Below are 23797 nucleotides of genomic sequence, written 5' to 3'. Positions count from 1 at the left end.
AGGAAGTTCCATGCGATAAGGGCTCTATATAATACTGTACGCTTTCTTGAATTTGTTCTGGATTTAGGGACTGTGAAAAGACCCCTGGTGCCATGTCTGATGGGATAAGAGTGTGTCAAAGCTGTGTGTAAATTGACTATGCAAACAATTTGGGATTTTCAACACAATGTTTCTTATAAAAAGAAGTGATGCAGTCAGTCTCTCCTCAACTCTCAGCCAAGAGAGACTGGCATGCATAGTATTTATATCAGCCCTCTGATTACAATGAAGAGCAGAACGTGCCACTCTGTTCTGGGCCAGCTGCAGCTTAACTAGGTCTTTCCTTGCAGCACTGGACAATAATCAAGATTAGACAAAACCAGAGGCTGCAGAACTTGCTTTTTGGAGTGTGGTGTCAAAAAAGCAGAGCATCTCTTTATTACAGCCAGACCTCTCCCCATCTTTACAACCATTGAATCTATATGTTTTGACCATGACAGTTGACAATCTAAGGCAACGCCAAGTAATGTTGTCTCCTCAACTTGTTCAACAGCCACACCATTCATTACCAGATTCAGTCTAGAATTTAAGGAATGATTTGTACCAAATACAAAGCTCTTAGTTTTAGAGATGTTCAGGACCAGTTTATTACTGGCCACCCATTCCAAAACAGACTGCAACTCTTTCTTAAGGGTTTCAGTGACTTAATTAGCTGTGGCTGCTGATGCATATATGGTTGAATCATCAGCATACATGGACACACATGCTGTGTTTAATGCCAGTAGCAGGTCATTGGTAAAAAATAGAAAAGAGTAGAAGGCCTAGAGAGCTGCCCTGCTGTACACCACACTTTACATGTTTGACATTAGAGAACCTTCCATTAAAGAAAACCTTTTGAGTTCTATTAGATAGATTGCCATATCATAGATTCAGTGCTGAGGTTGAAAGCCATAACACATACGTTTTTTCAATAACAGGTTATGGTCAATAATATCAAATAATATCGCAAATCTAACAGTACAGCTCCCACAATCATCTTATTATCAATTTCTTTCAAACAATCATCCGTCATTTGTGTCAGTGCAGTACATGTTGAGTGCCCTTCTCTATAAGCATGCTGTTGTTAATTTGTTTACAGAGAAATAGCATTGTATTTGGTCAAACACAATTTTTTCCAACAGTTTGCTAAGAGCTGGCAGCAAGCTTATATGTCTGCTGTTAGAACCAGTAAAGGCCGCTTTAACACTCTTGGGTAGCGGAATTACTTGGGCTTCCCTCTAGGCCTCAGGACAAAGACTTTCCTCTAGGCTCAGATTAAAAATATGGCAGATAGGAGTGGCTATAGAGTCAGCTACCATCCTCAGTAGCTTCCCATCTAAGTTGTCAATACATGAGATTTGTCATTATTGATCGATAACAATAATTATCTCTAGCTAGCACAAAGACACAATATCATATTCTAACCAGGTTCTTGATTACTGCACTTATTATTATTTACTCAACAAAAACAATGTGATGCATGAAACATAATACATCGATCAATAAATAGTATATCAAGAAGTTATGAGAAATGTTGCCTTACATCCTTGCCAATTCTAGACATTGTCAATAGTATTGAATAGCTATTGACACAATAGTATACCGTTGAGCATTGACAGTAGCTAACCTAACCACCTCTTTTCCTTCTATCACTCTCAGGTGAAGGAGATCTCACTGGAGGCCACAGGAGCTTTGTGAAGCCAGTGGGACACAAACCATGGAGAGATGGCCAACCAATCACTGTTGTCCTGGGGTCAAGCCGGAGAGGTCAAGGACCCGACTCAGCATCACGGAGGTCAGTGGAACGCTGAGCGCCGTCCTCAAGTCAGAGACAGACACCAAGACTTTAACGGGTTGGGGCGACTAAGCTGTCCTCCTTTCCCCATTTAGAGTATTTACTTTACGGTAACCTGAGCCCAAGGACTGTTCTGTCCAATCGGGACACAGGTGATGTGTTACAGGTCCTGTTCATACGCTACAGAGACAGAGATGATACCTGGTGACGGGCCTGTGGGCTTAGATACACAGGCTAACCCAATGAGAGGGGACTTGAACCAGTACAGCAGTAGTGTATACTCTGAAGGGCCCCTAGATAAGAAAGGGGATGCCCTTTTTGTGTGTCTATTCTTGTCTTTGAGGCTGCATAACCAGCTACCTACTATCTTGAAACTCACTGACAACTTTTTTCACTTACTTTACCAGCCTGTTATGGTTTGTGACCCTGTGTTACCTAGCACAGTGAGTGGCAAGAAGCAAGAGTGGACTGGGTCAGGCAGGAGTGGTTCTGAGCCAGGCGGCTAGTTGGTCCTGGCAGAAGGAAAGAAAGTGCAGTGGGACCTTTTTATTTTACCTTTATTTAACTAGGCAAGTCAGTTAAGAACAAATTCTTATTTTCAATGACGGCCTAGGAACACTGGGTTAACTGCCTTCTTCAGGAGCAGAAGGACAGATTTTTAACTTGTCAGCTCGGGGATTCGATCTTGCAACCTTTCGGTTACTAGTCCAATGCTCTAACCACTAGGCTACCTACCTACCTGCTTTTAAGGACTTCAGTTTGTGCTTAACAATCCAATCTAATGTTAGTTTGTGCATGTCCCTACAATATGTAATAAGGTTTACAGAGAAAATACACAAACAAGTATACCGTTTTTGTTTTAAAGTAAGGTGATCTCCTTATGACACTAACTTTCCTTGTTAGCTCATCGAATAGCATCTGAACCATTGTTGAAGTGTATTTAATTTACTGCCAATGTGGATATGCCTTGTTTGACACTCTTTCCGAATATGAATGAGAGAGTTTTAATAAGCTAAACCGGTTTGCACCAGGATATGGCTCATGATGTGAACGGGTGAAAGCGGTGAGAGAGGAGCGCCCTGCTCAAATAGAACTGTAATCTACGCCACCGGGTCATATTACCAACAAGGCAGCGTGGTGCATCGTTCAGGAACATACAACATACATTTTCCATAAATACATACTTTATCTGCCTTAAACTAGATAGAAAAGTATGTATGCGTTTCGAACACTTTGCATGTGTTGTAATCATTACTCCACGTGCTTAGCATACGTCACTTTGTTTTGATACAACTTCGCCATGTCACCCAGTTCACACCCAGGAGGCAGCCCGGTTTCAAAACTAATGCAATCACTTTTCACCTGATGAAATCTCCGCCCACCTGGGCACCTGTGCCAGCTTAATCTAATCCCCTCATTGGAATTTAAAATCGGATCGCAGCTGCTGTTTAAATGGGCCGTATAACCGTTTTGGAACTCCTCTCACCTGGTATTCTAGGTCTTAATTGAACATGAATTCAAAGGTAATAACCCAGTAGACACACAGCTCTCCTGGAATTGAGTTTGACACCCCTGGACAAAGGTGTTGGACTGACTGCTCCAGGGAGTCCCATCCTGACTACCCATCAAATTTGCCTTTGTAGGATATTATGCCGTTATACTGTAGATAGAATTATTGTAGACTGATGATATGCAGAAATTATAAATTACTAGGAGTAGGGTGGATTTCACCAGAATGTCACCTTGGGGAACATCACATCAAGGACAAAGAACACCTTATCCAGGTTTGCCAGCCTGGGGTGAGCACCACCCAAGATGGCTCTAGGTCCGGTGGGTCCTGTCCGGTGTGTCCTGTCCATGACCTATGAATGTAAACACAGAGAATGTGGTTACAGAGCATAAATAGAGTCATTGCAGTACACCATTACAGGCACCTTCCTGATGCCAATTAATCATTTGATCAAAAAGGCACTCCATTTTCTGAGGTGGAAGAGGCCGGCAGTTGACACCTGACGTGGTTGACCTCTTCTTCCAATGGGGTAGTCTCCAATTGGCATTGATAGCTTGTCCAATGTGCAGACTTTAAAGGGGCAATCAGCAGTTGCTACTTATAAATTATACGTATCCATTGATTCTTGAATAATATAAATTATAAAATGCCTCATGAGCTTAGTTCAATTGTCGCACCCCATCAGAACCCAAAATACAAGTGTGTTTAACTACAATGTTTGTAAACAAAAAAATGTGAACAAACACTATCGCCTCAAAACATGGTTAAAACTATAATTTTCCTATCATGGATGGTCGGTCCTTGCATCCATAGCTCAGTCTATGAATTTGAGGGTTTACATTTCTCCAGGCCCATCTCTCAGCTTTTCAGCGTACCAGGGGTGGGGAAACCGCTTTGTTATTATTTCTACTGCTGATTGCCATATCTTGGAATGACGGAAACATAAATATCAAAGTAACATTAATATAATAACTTTTAAATGCATGCCATGCTAGACATGACAATAATTCAGAGTTAACATTTACCATTAGGTCAATTATCTATTATTACCTTACAAGTGTACAGACATCTTGTAATTTTGTTGACATTCTAGAAGGGATCAGATTAACAGATCATAGCCAGATAGATACTATAATGTAACCAGTGGTGTAAAGTACTTAAGTAAAAACACTTTAAAGTACTACTTAAGTCGTTTTTTTGAGGTATCTGTACTCTACTTTACTATTTATACTTTTACAACTTTTAATTCACTACATAAATAATGTCGTTTTTACTCAAAACATTTTCCCTGACACCCAAAAGTACTCCTTACATGATGAATGCTTAGCAGGACAGAAAAATTGTCAAATGTACACACTTATCAAGAGAACACGTGGTCATCCCTACTGCCTCTGACCTGGCAGACTCACTGAATACAAATGCATCATTTGTAAATGATGTCTTCGTGTTGGAGTGTACCCCTAGCTATTCCTTAATTTAAAAAAAAAATGAGGTGTGTCTGCTTTGCTTAATATCACGAATTTGAAATGATTTATACTTTTACTTTCGATACTTAAGTATATTTTAGCAATTACATTTACGTTTTATACTTAAGTATATTTAGAACGAAATACTTCTGGACTTATACTCAAGTAGTATTTTACTGGGTGACTTAAACTTTTACTTGAGTAACTTTCTATTAAGGCATCTATACTTTTACTCAAGTATGACAATTGTGTACTTTTTCCACCACTGAGAGTAAATAGTTACCTTACTGAGTAACGTTAGTTGTCTTCACTTTCTTCCAGTAGTAGACTACTACTCAGTCTGTCAAAGTCGCCAGCTTTTTATTCATTTCATGAAGTGCAACGCACCATACCAACGTCAATGATGCAACTTTAGCTCTATTTGTTGTATCTGAAAATAAGCAATTATACTCGTACCCATATCTAATTCGTTAGCTAGCTTGCTTAGTTCACGTGTAGCGTGGATTTAGCTTGTTATCTGTCAGTCAATCGTTAATAGCTGGATGGATGCGGCAATGCAATGCGACAGGCAGACTGCTTCTCCTCGAACACCGCGGTGAAAGGGACGCTGAGAGCCCATTGGCTATCGAACGACCAATAGCGTGAGACGTGGTCCTTGAATATTTCTGTTCACTACCGTAATTCAAAGAACAGCGCGCATTTATTTTTCATTTAACGACACCCTTTGCGCTATGACGCCAACCAATAAGATCCCTTTCTCGTCAGTTTAACCGGAAGTGAACAGCGACCAAGTACAATTTCCACGTTAGCATTTTTATTTGTGATATTTGGACGTTTATTAACACCCTGGAACTCAAAATATGACTAATTGAACTGCACCGAATCACATACTTATTTAATTCGCGTTGGAGAGAGGGCTTGGTTGATAAATGTTATCTAGGTAACGCTAGTTAGCTAGCTGAGAATATTAGCCAACATGGCTAACTGTGTTGTTTTTCACACTCAAATAGCCTCCATCATGGAGGTGCTAGCGAATGCAGCCGTGGCAGATATCTGTAAGCTCGTAGACGACGACTATGCAGTGTTTCGTTTGGAAATAACTCAAAACCAGAAAGAAAACAGGGCATTGCGAAGGAAACTACATCTATTGGAACTGAAGGTGGCACGGGAGCGCGCAGATCGAACAACGCGAGAGCGCGTCCTTGCTAGTCGTCCCAGTAGTGTCAAGATCCTAGACCGAGGAATGGAAAGAGGTACGTACATTTTTCAGAACGAAGAGGCTGCAGGGCCTGTCGCCCGTTCCATGCTGCACATGTGTGACTTTAGATGTCTTAACCAGATACGGTGAAATGGGTCTTGGTCAGTTTGTTGGATAGTATGCAATAATTGCTTGGCTATTTTGCACAATGACAAAATATAATATTCTAACCAGATAATTCATTTACGGAATGGCCTATTATTTACTTATTGAAAACATGCTGCATTGGACATATACAATCAATCTATAAATAGTATATCAAGAAGTTATGTGAAGTGTTACCTTACATCCTTGTCAATTCTAAACAGTGTCAAAACGGTCAATAGTGTACAATATAGTGTTGAGCATTGACAGTAGCCAAACCTAACAACCTCTTTACCCCCAATCACTCTCTCAGGTGAAGGACATCTCACTGGAGGCTACAGGAGCTTTGTGAAGCCTGTGGGACACAAAACATGGAGAGATGACCAACCAATCACTGTTGATGAGGGGAGTGGAACCTCAACCCAGCAAGTTATCGTTATAGAGGTTAGTGTAATAGTATTACATCAAAATTACAGTAGATCAAATGTGGACAGTTTATTTCAGAAAGGCTCCCTTCAGCTATTCACTTGCTTACATGTACATCCTCATTTATCTGCCATAGGGGAGTTTGTGAGACTTCCCTATGACAATGTTATCTAATCCTACTTATGTACCGGTAATAACCTCCTTTCTTCTTGTCAGCCTGCAGATGCAGAGGCTGCAGGTCCTGGGGTCAAGCTGGAGAGGTCTGAAGGAGAGGAGGACCCACGACACAGCAGAAACATCCAGACTGGAGCGGCTGGAGCGCCCCCTGTAGCCACGGAGGACCCCACCATCACCCCAGTGCCGCCCAGGATCCGACGCAGCATCACAGAGGACAGTGGAACGCAGAACGCTATCCTCAAGTCAGAGACAGACACAGAGACTTTAACTGTAACACAAAGGCTTTTACACACAGGATCTGACCACAGGTCAGACCCAGAGATACTGGGGCTGGGGGGACTGGGCTGTCGTTCTGCTCCCGGCTCAGAGTATTTACTTTACGGTAACCCGAGGACAGTTCTGTCCCATCAGGACTCAGGTGACGCATTACAGACTGGCAATGACCCATCTTGTTCTTACACTGCAGAGACAGGGATGATACCTGGTGACATGCCTGTGGGCATAGATACACAGACTAATCCAATGAGAGGGGACTGGAACCGGTACAGTAGTAGTGTGTACTCTGAAGACTGCCTGGATGAGAAAGGGGAGGGTCTGGCCTTAGATGATGTGACTGTGAAAGTGGAGGGCGACGCTCCTCTGACATGGAGTGAAGTCGAGACTCATTTAGGAGAAGGACACTCGCAGGACAACAGCAGTGACTTCTTAGACTACAGGGAAAACTTAGAGACAAATCTAAATGTCACAACCAACTCCTCTTTACAGCCAGTGTCCATGTCAATGGCACCTTCCGATTCACAAGGCCTGTTCGATCAGGTATTGAACTCAAATGACCAAAGGTCCAAGGCTCGGGGAGGGGGAGTAAAAACTGGCGGTAAAGAGAAGCGGTTCCTTTGCATGTTCTGTAATAAAGGCTTCAGCTGCCCCCAGAAGGTGGAGATTCACCAGAGGGTCCACACAGGGGAAAAACCCTACAGCTGTACCCAGTGTCACATGCGCTTCGCCCATGCTGGCAACCTGAAGAGGCACCAGAGGGTTCACACAGGGGAGAAACCCTACAGCTGTCCCCAGTGTGAGAAAAGGTTCTCCCACCAGCACCATCTGAAGATGCACCTGAAGGTCCACACGGGAGAGAGGCCATTCAGAGAGTAACTACCTTAGGATAGAGCAGCAGAAAAAACATTCCACTCTATAACATAGAAAGTAACCATTCCACTTGATAGCTTCTGACTTTGACATCAAACCCTGAATTAAAGACAAAGATGAGTGTTGTCAACAGAAAAGATCCATAGATGCATTTTGGAGTAATGAGAGCAACAGATTTCAGTGTTAAATATTCCTGGGTAGAATATTGCATCCAGACATTGTGATATAAGCCTAATGAGTCTGTTACATATTGTGTTTGTACTGTGTAGGATATGATGTTCACAAATGTCATTACTTCCATTCAACTACTTATTTTTTTGCCCAAGACACTTTTAATGAGTATATTAATGCAGTCTATCAAGTTCATGCAGATGTGTGGTTTTCAAATGGTGAATTTAAAACGTGTATGTTTAATAAATAAACGTTTTGACTTTGTTCTCGTTATTTGAAACTCCCTTTAATATACATCGCATCTCACCCTATTCTGCATAAACCCGACAGAGCTTTATAACCAATATACACTTACTACACACTAGCAAACACCTACTGTACACGTCAAAATAGTTTAGTCAGGTTTGTCTGATGACTTCTGACTCATTTATCCACAACATATTTATGTCCACCATGATGGGTTTAGCAACAATGAAGTAATTCTGTGACTACAGTATATGACTCAAACTTAGTGAGGATGGGTAAAAAGTCCATGTTGAAAGTGTGTGTATATGTACATACCTGAGGGAGTGTATGTTAGTGTAATCTGTATCACCTCTCTCTTCCAGGAATAGGAGGTGCTGCTGGTGAAAGAGGAGGGGTGTGAGGAGGGTCTGGAGAATGATAGGGGCTGCACCAAATATTTGATGTATTATAATAATTGATTATGCTTATGTTGTATTAATAGAAGAGGAAGGGCTATAATACCCCTTCCCCACTACATTTATAGGGTCCTAGACTACAGATTAACAATATACAGTGCTAAAAAAAATAAAGGGAACACTTAAACAACACAATGTAACTCCAAGTCAATCACACTTCTGTGAAATCAAACTGTCCACTTAGGAAGCAACACTGATTGACAATACATTTCACATGCTGTTGTGCAAATGGAATAGACAACAGGTGGAAATTAAAGGCAATTAGCAAGACACCCCCAATAAAGGAGTGGTTCTGCAGGTGGGGACCACAGACCACTTCTCAGTTCCTATGCTTCCTGGCTGATGTTTTGGTCACTTTTGAATGCTGGCGGTGCTTTCACTCTAGTGGTAGCATGAGACGGAGTCTACAACCCACACAAGTGGCTCAGGTAGTGCAGCTCATCCAGGATGGCACATCAATGCGAGCTGTGGCAAGAAGGTTTGCTGTGTCTGTCAGCGTAGTGTCCAGAGCATGGAGGCGCTACCAGGAGACAGGCCAGTACATCAGGAGACGTGGAGGAGGCCGTAGGAGGGCAACAACCCAGCAGCAGGACCGCTACCTCCGCCTTTGTGCAAGGAGGAGCAGGAGAAGCACTGCCAGAGCCCTGCAAAATGACCTCCAGCAGGCCACAAATGTGCATGTGTCTGCTCAAACGGTCAGAAACAGACTCCATGAGGGTGGTATGAGGGCCCGACATCCACAGGTGGGGGTTGTGCTTACAGCCCAACACCTTGCAGGACGTTTGGCATTTGCCAGAGAACACCAAGATTGGCAAATTCGCCACTGGCACCCTGTGCTCTTCACAGATGAAAGCAGGTTCACACTGAGCACGTGACAGACATGACAGAGTCTGGAGACGCCATGGAGAACGTTCTGCTGCCTGCAACATCCTCCAGCATGACCGGTTTGGCGGTGGGTCAGTCATGGTGTGGGGTGGCATTTCTTTGGTGGGCCGCACAGCCCTCCATGTGCTCGCCAGAGGTAGCCTGACTGCCATTAGGTACCGAGATGAGATCCTCAGACCCCTTGTGAGACCATATGCTGGTGCGGTTGGCCCTGGGTTCCTCCTAATGCAAGACAATGCTAGACCTCATGTGGCTGGAGTGTGTCAGCAGTTCCTGCAAGAGGAAGGCATTGATGCTATGGACTGGCCCGCCCGTTCCCCAGACCTGAATCCAATTGAGCACATCTGGGACATCATGTCTCGCTCCATCCACCAACGCCACGTTGCACCACAGACTGTCCAGGAGTTGGCGGATGCTTTAGTCCAGGTCTGGGAGGAGATCCCTCAGGAGACCATCCGCCACCTCATCAGGAGCATGCCCAGGCATTGTAGGGAGGTCATACAGTCACGTGGAGGCCACACACACTACTGAGCCTCATTTTGACTTGTTTTAAGGACATTACATCAAAGTTGGATCAGCCTGTAGTGTGGATTTCCACTTTAATTTTGAGTGTGACTCCAAATCCAGACCTCCATGGGTTGATAAATTGGATTTCCATTGATTATTTTTGTGTGATTTTGTTGTCAGCACATTCAACTATGTAAAGAAAAAAGTATTTAATAAGATTATTTATTTCATTCAGATCTAGGATGTGTTGTTTAAGTGTTCCCTTTATTTTTTGGAGCAGTATATATACAAGGTTTAAAATTGTTTCACAGTTATTTTCTATAAAGAAACAGTCTGTGAGAAAAGCACCTCAAATATAAACACAGAACCCTGCAGGGGAGATAAGAGACTAGTTAGACATACCTCTATAAATCAACTTAGGGAGTGGACATTTACTGCTGAGCCCTTAGAAAACAGTGGAACTATTGTATCTCTCTTGCAAGTTTGTATAGCTGTGTATGCATGGGCTTGGTCTGATGAGTAGAAGGTAATGACATATGCAGTGACATCACCAGGGCTGGACTTCGGAGTTAATAAAATAACTTGGGATTTTTCCTATTTTGCAGAACTCAGGAGAGACATCAGTGTGATGTGTGATGTGTGATGTTTGATCTTTGACTTCTGTCTACAGCTGTATTTTGATTAAAATTGTTGTGATTTATAAGTGCACATTTTGAGTGTTCCTTATTTGTTAAGTAAATAAAACGGAGCACAGAAAAAACAGAACCAACAAGAACCCTGAGGGGACCATGGTCATGTAGGTCAACCAGACTACACCTACTCTTGAACCCACATAGGAACCAGCTGAGCAGCATTGGACCACACACAGTCTCACTGAGGTGAGCCCAATGTTAACTACTGTCTGCATATCAGCCACACCCGTTGCTGACAGGTGTATAAAATCGAGCACACAGCCATGCAATCTCCATAGACAAACATTGACAGTAGAATGGCCTTACTGAAGAGCTCAGTGACTTTTAACGTGGCACCGTCATAGGATGCAACCTTTCCAACAAGTCAGTTCATAAGATGCCTGCCCTGCAAGAGCTGCCCCGGTCAACTGTAAGTGCTGTTATTGTGAAGTGGAAATGTCTAGGTGCAACAACGGCTCAGCAGCTAAGTGGAAGACCACACAATTTCACAGAATGGGACTGCCAAGTGCTGAAGCACGTAACGCATAAAAATCATCTGTCCTCGGTTGCAACACTCACTACCGAGTAAAACAAACTGTCTCTGGAAGCAATGTCAGCACAATAACTGTTTGTCAGGAGCTTCATGAAATGGGTTTCCATGGCCGAGCAGCCGCACTCAAGCTTAAGATCACCATGCGCTATGCCAAGCGTCGGCTGGGGTGGTGTAAAGCTCACCGCCATTGGACTCTGGAGCAGTGGAAACACATTCTCTGGAGTGATGAATCACGCTTCACCATCTGGCAGTCCGACGGACGAATCTGGGTTTGGTGGATGCCAAGAGAACGCTACTTGCCCAAATGCATAGTGCCAACTGTAAAGTTTAGTAGAAGAGGAATAATGGTCTTGGGCTGTTTTTCATGGTTTGGGCTAGGCCCCTTAGTTCCAGGGAAGGGAAATCTTAATACTACAGCATACAATGACATTCTAGACGATTCTGTGCTTCCAACTTTGTGGCAACAGTTTGGGGAAGCCCTTTCCTGTTTCAGCATGACAATGCTCCCGTGCACAAAGCGAGGTCCATACAGAATTGGTTTGTCGAGATCGGTGTGGAAGAACTTGACTGGCCTGCACAGAGCCCTGACCTCAACTCCATCAAAAACCTTTGGGATGAATTGGAATGCCGACTGCGAGCCAGGCCTAATCGTCCAACATCAGTCAAATCAAATCAAATGTTATTTGTCACATACACGTGTTTAGCAGATGTTATTGCGGGTGCAGCAAAATGCTTGTCCCCGACCTCACTAATGCTTGTGACTGAATGGAAGCAAGTCCCCGCAGCAAAGTTCCAGCATCTAGTGGAAAGCCTTCCCAGAAGAGTGGAGGCTGATTTAGCAGCAAAGGGGGGGACCAACTCCATATTAATGCCCATGATTTTGGAATGAGATGTTCGACGAGCAGGTGTCCACATACTTTGGTCATGTAGTGTATTAGGTCAGGGCCTGTATCCACAAAGCATCTCAGAGTAGGAGTGATGATCTAGGATCAGTTTAGCCTTTTAGATCATAATGAATAAGACTATGATGGGTACCTGATCCTCAATCAGCACTTCTACTCAGACTCATTGAGGCTCCAGGCCAAGGTTTTGATAAATGTTGTCTTAAAGATGCACTAATCAGAAATCGCTCTGCCTTTTCCTGGTTGCTAAAATTCTAATAGTTCGCCTAATTTCAGTTTGTGACAAAACAAGCAAATATTTTACTTAATATTAACACCATTTGAAATGTAGATTTTAATAGACCAATGTATCAGCTATTACACCACGTAAAGGATCAACCTTATACATAAATGTTTTTAATAAAATGCAACTAACTTGATTTATGTCAACTCCGTCAGACTCCATGAAAGGCATTTCATTTTTACATGTATTGTGTTTAAAGGCCTTGATTGTATAATCCTAGATTATTCAAATATGTAATACAAACCTCCAAATGTTTGGCATGTTTTTCTAGATTCAGAACATAAAACAACATGTATAAAGCAAACATTAACCCTTAGGTCTAGCAAAGCAAGTACTTCAATAGCTTAAGCATATGTTGCAGAACAGTGATTCAAATATTTTTTCATAATATTTACAAAGAAGTTGATCTTAAGGGCCTGGTCACTTTAATAAAGTAACAGAGTTGACAACAAATACTCAAACCAAAATATTTTCTTCCTATAAAAAATAAAAAGTTATATCCAAACATTTGTAAAATATAAAAAAATGCTTCATTTGAAAATCCCCAACAAAAACAAGAATTTTATCAGATCTTTCAGCACTCTGACGGAGTTGATGTTATAAAATAAAATCAAGCTTTGTTTATACAGCAAATTTCAGACATGGAATGCAATGTGCTTCACAGGAAAAAACAAATAAACTATGTAAGAAACATAACAGGATAAACAACAAAAGGATAACAATAAAAACTGAATGACTAAAAAGCACCCTAAGGAAAAGCAAAGCTAAAAAGGTGTGTTTTAACATCTATACTGTTAAAACAGAAGATCTAGCTAAGTTAGCTACAGAATGTAATGGAGAAATCTCACCTTTCTGCATCAAGTACCTCTGGCCGGGCAGCTTCATCTTAGCAGGTTGAGGGACTAACTTACTTCCACTAGCTACTTCTAGCTAGCATGACTATAGCCAGTAGCCAGGTAGGCCTTGCTAGTCAGTTAGCCAGCTTACTAGCTTGCAAACATTAGCCAGCTACTGCTAGCTAGCCACCTAGTGCAAGTCAATTTCAGTTGTTGATTTCGTTCTATTGGCATGCTAACTTCATGATAAGTTCAGCATCGTAGCTAACATTACTATTTTTAACTTCCTGTCACACAAAGGTCTAATCCTTTCTCTGTTCTGCCGACACTGCAGATCAACCCAGACTGTAAACAAACCCCATATGCACTGTGAATAACTAATACGGGGTGTTTACTTCCGGGTATGAACAAAACAAAAAATGGGATACATTTTGTTTTCTGTTACTCGACGCACAATTTTGAAACCATAAACTAGAAAATTAGTCAATATCCAATTTTCGTTCTTAAAATTATGAAACCAAACACAATAAATGAACCATTTCCCAGCAAAGCTATCATCAAGGCAAAGGGTGGCTACTTTGAAGAATCTCAAATATAAAATTATTTGGATTTGTTTAACACTTTTTTGGTTACTACATGATTCCATATGTGTTATTTCATAGTTTTGATGTCTTCACTATTATTGTACAATGTAGAAAATAGTAAAAATAAAGAAAAACCCTGGAATGAGTAGGTGTCCCCAAACTTTTGACTGGTACTGTATATATATTATTTAATTTTTGTCAGGTGCCAGTTTCATGAGAATAACCCAGATAAGCTTGTGTTGTGAGCCCTGTTGAGAAACAGTTAAGAGGGACTTGACTTTAGCATGTTTTGGTCGTTGTTGTATTGATGAACACAGTGACATGGTGACACACATCAGTATAAATACAGCCAACCTTGAGTGTGTGACTTTTGTGGCTGAGTAAGTCAATTAATGAGTGACAATGTTTGCTACAGCCATGGGAGATTTTTGTCATCATGGTGCCGTAACAGCAGCCCAGAGATTGATCCCTTCTGTACATTTAAAAAATATTTTTAATCATTAGGTGTTTTAAGTGTTTTTTGGAATGGAATTGTTTCAATTGACTTCCTGTTTTTTTCTGAATTCATATTTTGATCATAATCTGATCATTTTGATTTATTAAATTTTTTCACCTTTATTTAACCAGGTAGGCAAGTTGAGAAAAAATGAAGGAAAAAAGGAAACCGCACACTGCTCTTGATAGTATCACTGATATTTAATAAGCTTACATATCGGCCTAACGGCCTTCGTCAGAGCTTTTGTGAATTTTCTGAAAACAGCACCTCTATGTAGACCTAGCCCCACCCACATCCGTTCCACGCATGGTAAGGGGTTGGAGGCAAAGGAAAAATAAATAAGTGCTACCAAACATAACAATATGCATTTCACAAATACTACAAAAGTGTATAAATAAGACGCATTGAATACGTCCATAAAACCACAATGTTGAGAACAAATTCTCATTTACAATTGCGACCTGGCCAAGATAAAGCAAAGCAGTTCGACACATACAACAACAGAGTTACACATGGAGTAAAACAAACATACAGTCAACAATACAGTAGAAAAATAAGTCTATATACAATGTGAGCAAATGAGGTGAGATAAGGGAGGTAAAGGCAAAAAAAGGCCATGGTGGCGAAGTAAATACAATATAGCAAGTAAAACACTGGAATGGTAGATTTGCAGTGGAAGAAAGTGCAAAGTAGAAATAGGAATAATGGGGTGCAAAGGAGCAAAATAAATAAATACAGTAGGGGAAGAGGTAGTTGTTTGGGCTAAATTATAGATGGGCTATGTACAGGTTTTTTAATCTGTGAGCTGCTCTGACAGCTGGTGCTTAAAGCTAGTGAGGGAGATAAGTGTTTCCAGTTTCAGAGATTTTTGTAGTTCGTTCCAGTCATTGGCAGCAGAGAACTGGAAGGAGGAATTGGCTTTGGGGGTGACCAGAGAGATATACCTGCTGGAGCGTGTGCTACAGGTGGGTGCTGCTATTTCATGATTCAAATCAGTTAGCTGGCTTGAGGGGAAAAGAGGAGAGGGGACTGCAATGTCTCGTAGAAGTGGCAACTGAAGTGTGATAAACTATTCTGACCATGAACATTGTGTGGTGAGATTCCAGCGCATTTGTGGTTGCTCTTGAGTAGCATCACCCAAGTGGGTGCTACACGGTGTTAAGCCTTGTACACACAGGTTGTGTCAAACTGTATGCTTTCAGGCAGAAGTCTATTCATTTCATTGGGAGACAATCCACATAAATATGGGTTTGTATTTACAACGGTGTTTGTTCTTCACTAGTTGCCCTTTTCTTGTGGCAACTCATCTGCCGGACTAGGTTGCTGTGCATGACACTGCATGCAGTGTGTCGCATACATTTTTTTCAACTTGTAGTAAGTTGCTAATGTGTGATTCTTTTTGATGTGATGCGCCTCATGGATTGTGAAGACTATGTCAAATGTACCGTACAATAATAACCTGTGTGAGTGAGGCATTATGCATTACCATGCGTGGGATGTCATTCACAGAGTGGAATCGCAACGTCCCCCTACAGATGAAGGCTCCGTTTGAATTTTTCCAAACTGTGCAGTCTACTTTAGTCAGGCCAGAGTCCATCGAAGAATCAGAAGTTACCAAACCACAGAAGATGAAAATATGTGATTTTCGAAGATGGGTTTATGGGATAGCTAGCAACTTGTAAACGTTTACCCATTCCTATACGTGAGTACTATTTTAATAGTACATTAAAAAATAAGACGCATTGGCAGTTAAGCCAATTATACTTTATGACTGTTGCCTTCCATTTTAGTTTATTGTGACAATTATTAGGGGTGAAGGTCACTAGCTACAATATAGCCTCGCTTTTAGCTAGCTAGCTGTTCTGTAAGATAGCTTGACTTGCTAGAAAGTTATAGAAACAAGTTAAAGAAAAAGTAAGTAAACAAAACATGATTTATTATCAACTGAAAAAATGTTTCTCCTGTCTTGAATGCAATTTCCCAAAATACGCTCTCCATCCAGTAGCGGAACGAGAATGCATGAAGATGATGTACGGCGTAATGAAATACAGTATTTACATTTTTATTCGAATTTAATCTTTATTTAACCAGGCAAGTCAGTTAATAACAAATTCTTATGTACAATGACAGCCTACCGGAGAACACTGGGTTAACTGCCTTGTTCAGGGGCAGAATGACCTTGTCAGCCCGGGGATTCGATCCAGCAACCTTTCAGTTACTGGCCCAATGCCCTAACCACTAGGCTACCTGCCGCCCTGTACCAGTAAAAAACAAACAGATACTATATTGAAGTTTGAACAGGTCAGACTAAACCTACCGGAACAATGTGGAGGTCTAAACTAGACGGTCGACCGATTATGATTTTTCAACGCCGATGCCGATTATTGGCGGGCCAAAAAAAGCCGATACCGATTAATCGGACAATTTTTTTTCTTTATTTGTAATAATGACAATTACAACAATAATGAATGAACACTTATTTTTACTTAATATAATACATCAAAAAAATCTATTTAGCATCAAATAAATATTGAAACATGTTCAATTTGGTTTAAATAATGCAAAAACAAAGTGTTGGAGAAGAAAGTAAAAGTGCAATATGTGCCATGTAAAAAAGCTAACATTTAAGTTCCTTGCTCAGAACATATGAAAGCTGGTGGTTCTTTTTAACATGAGTCTTCAATATTCCCAGGTAAGAAGTTTTAGGTTGTAGTTATTATAGGAATTATAGGACTATTTCTCTCTATAAGATTTGTATTTCATATACCTTTGACTATTGGATGCTCTAATAGGCACTTTAGTATTGCCAGTGTAACAGTATAGCTTCCGTCCCTCTCTTCGCTCCTACCTGGGCTCGAACCAGGAACACATCGACAACAGCCACCCTTGAAGCAGCGTTACCCATGCAGAGCAAGGGGAACAACTACTCCAAGTCTCAGAGCGAGTGACGTTTGAAACGCTATTAGCGCGCACCCCGCTAACTAGCTAGCCATTTCACATCGGTTACACCAGCCTTATCTTGGGAGTTGATAAGCTTGAAGTCATAAACAGCTCAATGCTTGAAGCATTGCGAAGACCTGTTGGCGAACGCACTAAAGTGCTGTTTGAATGAATGCTTACGAGCCTGCTGGTGCCTACCATCGGTCAGTCAGACTGCTCTATCAAATCATAGACTTAATTATAACATAATAACACAGAAATACGAGCCTTTGATCATTAAAATGGTTGAATCCGGAAATCGAATCGAAAACAAAACGTTTATTCTTTCAGTGAAATACGGAACCGTTCCGTATTTTATCTAACGGATGGCATCCCTAAGTCTAAATATTGCTGTTACATTGTACAACCTTCAATGTTATGTCATAATTAATTACAGCCTTTGTTAGGAATAAATGGACTTCACACAGTTCGCAATGAGCCAGGCGGCCCAAACTGCTGCATATACCCTGACTGCTTGCACGGAACGCAAGAGAAGTGACACAATTTCCCTAGTTATAAGAAATTCATGTTAGCAGGCAATATTAACTAAATATGCAGGTTTAAAAATATATACTTGTGTATTGATTTTAAAATAAGGCATTGATGTTTATGGTTAGGTACATTGGTGCAACGACAGTGCTTTTTTCGCAAATGCCCTTGTTAAATCCTCACCCGTTTGTCGAAGTAGGCTGTGATTCAATGAGAAATTAACAGGAACCGCATTGATTATATGCAACGCAGGACACGCTAGATAAACTAGTAATATCATCAACCATGTGTAGTTAACTAGTGATTTTGTTAAGATTGATTGTTTTTTATAAGAGAAGTTTAATGCTAGCTAGCAACTTACCTTGGCTTCTTGCTGCCCTCGTGTAACAGGTAGTCAGCCTGCCACGCAGGCTCCTCGTGGAGTGCAATGTAAGGCAGGTGGTTAGAGCATTGGACTAGTAACCGGAAGGTTGCAAAAACGAATCCCCGAGCTGACAAGGTAAAAATCTGTCCTTCTGCCCCTGAACAAGGCAGTTAACCCCCCGTTCCTAGGCTGTCATTGAAAATAAGAATGTGTTCTTAACTGACTTGCCTAGTTAAATAAAGGTGTATCATTTTTTTAAATATATATATATATATATATAAAAATAAAAAATAAAATAAAAATAAATAACATCTGCAAATCGGTGTCCAAAAATACCGATTACCGATTGTTATGAAAACTTGAAATCGGCCCCAATTAATCGGCCATTCCGATTAATCGGTCGACCTCTAGTCTAAACCATTGCAATCATATTGATTTACATGTTATGATCCCAACCTTTGCTCCTTCTGGTAAGTTCTGGTAGGTCCATTCATGACAAGTGGATCAGTCTTTCTGGGTAAGTCTCAGAGCTTTCCACACCTGGATTGTGCAACATTTGCCCATTATTCTTTTCAGAATTCTTCAAGATCTGTCAAATTGTTTGTTGATCATTGCTAGACAACCATTTTCAGGCCTTGCCATAGATTTTCAAGCAGTTTTAAGTCAAAACTGTAACTCGGTCACTCAAGAACATTCACGGTCATCTAGGTAAGAACTCCAGTCTAGATTTAGCCTTGTGTTTTAGGTTATTACCCAGCTGAAAGGTAAATTAATATCCCAGTGTCTGGTGGAAAGCAGACTGAATCAGGTTTTCCTCTAGGATTTTTTTCTGTGCTTAGCTCTATTCTGTTTATTTTTTATGCTGAAACCCCCCCCAGTCCTTAACGACTACAAGCATACCCATAACATGATGCAGCCACCACTATGCTTGAAAATATGGAGAGTGGTACTCCGTGATGTTTTCTATTGGATTTGCCCCCAAACATAACACTTTGTATTCTGGACAAAAAGAGAATTGCTTTGCCACAATTTCTGCAGTATTACTTTAGTGCCTATATTGGTGCCTTATTCTGTACAGGATTCCTCCTTTTCACTCCGTCAATTAGGTTAGTATTGTGCAGGAACTGCAATGTTGTTGATCATGCTTAGGTTTCTCCTATCACAGCCATTACACTAACTGTTTTAAAGTCACCTTTGGCCTCATGGTGAAATCCCTAAGCGGTTTCCTTCCTCTTCGGCAAGTGAGTTAGGAAGGGCGCCTGTATCTTTGTAGTGACTTAGTGTATTGATACACCATCCAAAATGTCATTTTATAACTTCAATGTCTGCTTTTTTCATTTTATTGTATCTACCAATGGAAAACCTCCCTGGTCTTTGTGGTTGAATCTGTGTTTGAAACTCACTGCTCGACTGAGGGACCTTACAGATAACTGTATGTGTGAGGTACAGAGATGAGGCAGTCATGCAAAAAATCATGTTAAACACTATTATTGCACACAGTGAGTCCATGCAACTTATTATGTGACTTGTTAAGCAAATTTGTACTTCTGAACTTTAGACTTGCCATAAAAGGGGTTGAATACTTTCTGATTGAAGACATTTCAGCTTTTCTTTTTTAATTAATTTGTAAAAACATAATTCCACTGTAGATCAGTGACCAAAAAAAAATCTATAAAAAAATTCAGGATGTAACACAACAAAATGTGGAAAAAGTCAAGGGGTCGGTGTAAATACTTTCTGAAGGCACTGTAATTCTATGCTTTACAGACGTAGACTGACTGGCTCCAGATTGGATTCAGGCTAGTGACGCCGTTACACTATGTTGTGACATGCTATGGCCCTTGGCTCTAAAATGATACAATGATAGATATTATCCGTGTATGATGCATTATGCATCATACACAGATTATTTCTCTATTATGATAGTTACATATCTTATGATTGAAAGGGTAGATAAATTAAGAATTAAAAGTGACTCCAACACACAAACGCTGCGTACACATTTTAAGAATCTAGCGAAAATAACCGCTTTCTTGGCAACCATGCGTTTTTTCGGTGCGGCCCTTTGTCCACTGATCTCCACGGATGGTCGTCAGCATGGTTGTAAGCTCTGCAAAAACACATTCACATTTTTATTACACAATTATCGATTTTATTACACAGTATGCCTACACATTGATAGGCTATATAATTTTTTTTTAATGCCTTTAGTTTTGGTGATCCTCTCAGTTCCGGCTCATTTTCAAGTCCTCTGGTGGTTACAGTCCTAAACCTGGAACGGGTAGCACCATAGAAAGAAGCTGGCTTGATGAAAATTATGCCCATTGTCTGTTCTCATTGGTCGCAATGTCATTTGTTTTTAGATAAACAGCTTTTTTTTTTGAATGGTAACTGTGTTAAGGGTGGAGTTTTGGGCGGGGTGAGGAGTACTGGAAAGTTGTGACTTTCAGGTTACAATAGGCTAAGCATACAGCAGATCACCGTTGTCCTCACTTTGATTATGCTGTACAACATACTGTAGCATCATGACCAGGATCTCTATTCATTTAAGTGAGCAGATTAGGGCTTTCAGGAGGAACGGAAAATCTACTCAAGACATTTCAAAAATACTGGTAGACTTGGATTTTGGTCACGGACAGTGCTATTCAGCAAACACTATCATCAGATGCCTGTTTTACGCCGAACTCGAAAGCCCAGGAAAATGTTCAGGTATAGTAGGCGACAATACTGTAAAGTAGGCCTAATAATGCTAAAAATAATGCTTAAATAAATCAACTGCTGGTTTTTACTGTATGCTGCACATTTTTACATTGTATTCCATTTCCAGCGAGACACTTCAAGCCATCGACTCACTGATGAATGAAGACGATGAGCGATTAGCAAAGGCCATCAGGAATCTGTTGGCATAACGGCACAACATCAACATCGCTCTAATCATAGTCAGAAGACAGTTGAAGAAACTTGCATGGATTTATGGAAAGGCTCAGTAAGAAATGATATATATATATATTTTTTTTAATTCTCAGAACATTAACCATGTGTGTTCGCTTGTTTTGTACTGTTCTGTAGTTTAGACCCAATGATTAGTCTGACAAACATTGCACTTTGCATCCTGCAGGCCCAGGCATGGATCAAAGCTGACGAGACGTTTAATGACGTCATCCTCACAGACGAATCAACCGTGGCGTAGTTGTAGCCTACGCCTCACGACTTGTTATGTGTTCCACAATAATTCACTGTTGTCTCCTTTTTCAGGTATCATGACTCGAGATTTCTTTGAGTAAGAAATCATCAAGAGATATGCTGGGCCCTATGTCAGAGAGGTGTTACTGGGACCACATACTTTCTTTCAAGGTAGGGTTATAGCAATATTTTGTTACGTTTAGGCCTATTGACATGCATATTTCTATTATTGTACCTAATGTTGGCTGTTAGGCCAAATTTCTTTTTTTCTTCTCCAAATGCAGACAATGACCCAAAACAGACTGCCACCCAGGTTTGCATTGCAAATGAGGGCAAAAACTGGGTCAATACGCCAGCAGAGTAAGTAGACCTTTATGTAGTAAAATAAAGGTGAAATAAAAAAATAAATACATAAATAGAAGACCTACAACACCTACGGTAGGTCTACAGTATATCTAAAAATATATATTTTTCATCTTTACATGTAGGTCTCCTGATTTAAACCCGATCGAACTTGTTTGGCATCAACTGAAAACATTCATCCGTAACTCTGCCAAGCCGACAAGCAAAGATGAACTGGTTAAGGTCATCAATATGTTTTGGCTAGAGAAATCGACAATACAACAACTCGACAAATACATTGATCATCTCAGCAAGGTTTTACCCATGGCTGTGGAGCTGGGTGGAAGTGTGACTAAAATGTAGTTTAAACATCTGCATTTGAATGGTTTTTCTCATTATTTTATTAACAAAAGCATAGTGGTGATGAAGAAATACTGTACTGCTGTTTTGAGTTAGAAATGTAACACTTTAGAGTACTTAAGCATTGAATACATTGCAAGTGGAGGGATTTTCACAACAGTAGCTGGGCTATAAAAAGTATATTGTCCTGCTAATAGGAAACATTGTTTGCGTGATGGGCCACACCTGCTACAGTACACTTGTGAAAAACAAATGTTTGAAAATCTGTTTTCAAAATGCCTCCAGTTGTCCATCACTACCGTAAATAAAAACACAGCATCTTGTTTACATTCTTTATTGTAACCACAATGTCACAAACCATTTTATCTACCTTCCCAATTACTTTTAGAGTTTGGGATTTACAAATGTGTGCTTTTCATTATTAGTTACATTGTTTTAGTTCGACCGTGCAGACTTTTTTTCTTTAAATGATTGCTTTATGTTGGATGCTACATTTTTGACTAGTTGCAATTGTAAGTAGGCCTAATAAAAAAAATCCTACTTCTATTAGGCTGTTAAGCCTCATAACTGGCTGAGGTAGGCTAAGTTATTTTATATTGGTCTAGGCTCCGAAAAAATTGTCTCCAATTAAGCCCTCTTGTTTGTAAAGTCAAATAAAAAATGAAGATTATTGTTGAAATGAATTGCTCGACTGGTGTAGGTTTTCTCCATCTGTTGGTGTGCAACATTTGCATAACAAGTTAGCTATATTTTCAGCACCAGCCACTGTTCCCCTCCTATTGATTGCACTGCAGTTGCCGCCAGTTAACTAGGCAAGTTCGTTAAGAACAAATTCTTATTTACAATGACGGCCTACCCCGGCCAAACCTGGATGACGCTGGGCCAATTGTGCGCCGCCCTATGGCACTCCCAATCATGGTCGGATGTGATACAGCCTGTATTCGAATCAGGGACTGTAGTAATGCCTCTTGCACTGAGACGCAGTGCCTTAGACCGCAGCACCACTCGAGAGCCATGGCCAATAAACATACAGTGGGGCAAAAAAGTATTTAGTCAGCCACCAATTGTGCAAGTTCTCCCACTTAAAAAGATGAGAGAGGCCTGTAATTTTCATTATAGGTACACTTCAACTATGACAGACAAAATGAGAATTTTTTTTCTCCAGAAAATCACATTGTAGGATTTTTAATGAATTTATTTGCAAATTATGGTGGAAAATAAGTATTTGGTCAATAACAAAAGTTTCTCTCAATACTTTGTTATATACCGTTTGTTGGCAATGACACAGGTCAAACGTTTTCTGTAAGTCTTCACAAGGTTTTCACACACTGTTGCTGGCATTTTGGCCCATTCCTCCATGCAGATCTCCTCTAGAGCAGTGATGTTTTGGGGCTGTCGCTGGGCAACACGGACTTTCAACTCCCTCCAAAGAATTTCTATGGGGTTGAGATCTGGAGACTGGCTAGGCCACTCCAGGACCTTGAAATGCTTCTTACGAAGCCACTCCTTCGTTGCCCGGGCGGTGTGTTTGGGATCATTGTCATGCTGAAAGACCCAGCCACGTTTCATCTTCAATGCCCTTGCTGATGGAAGGAGGTTTTCACTCAAAAT

The 23797-nt window shown here is 40.8% G+C and overlaps 2 protein-coding genes across 5 annotated transcripts in view; both read left to right on the top strand.

The window, feature by feature from the left end:
* LOC115190948 (neurotrophin receptor-interacting factor homolog) overlaps positions 1–23797 on the top strand; it is a 204524-nt gene that overhangs the window by 43926 nt on the left and 136801 nt on the right. The window contains exon 8 of one of the 4 annotated variants that reach the window (XM_029749002.1): positions 1678–1899. The exons of the other annotated variants lie outside the window; for them this stretch is intronic. Within the exon in view, the coding sequence (XP_029604862.1) occupies positions 1678–1681 (4 nt within the window). The 3' untranslated portion in view covers positions 1682–1899. Of the gene's footprint in view, positions 1–1677; positions 1900–23797 lie in introns of those variants that run through there. 4 annotated transcript variants of the gene reach the window in all.
* Positions 5548–8324, top strand: LOC115191311 (gastrula zinc finger protein XlCGF53.1). Its single transcript, XM_029749184.1, has 3 exons — positions 5548–6042; positions 6445–6575; positions 6774–8324. Exons 1-3 carry the CDS (start codon positions 5766–5768, stop codon positions 7884–7886), a joined length of 1521 nt encoding a protein of 506 aa, XP_029605044.1. The 5' UTR covers positions 5548–5765; the 3' UTR covers positions 7887–8324.

This window comes from Salmo trutta, chromosome 4, assembly GCF_901001165.1.
Source record: "Salmo trutta chromosome 4, fSalTru1.1, whole genome shotgun sequence".
NCBI lineage: Eukaryota > Metazoa > Chordata > Actinopteri > Salmoniformes > Salmonidae > Salmo > Salmo trutta.
Note: the sequence above shows the minus strand (reverse complement) of the source record. Positions and strands in the feature narration are given on the sequence as shown.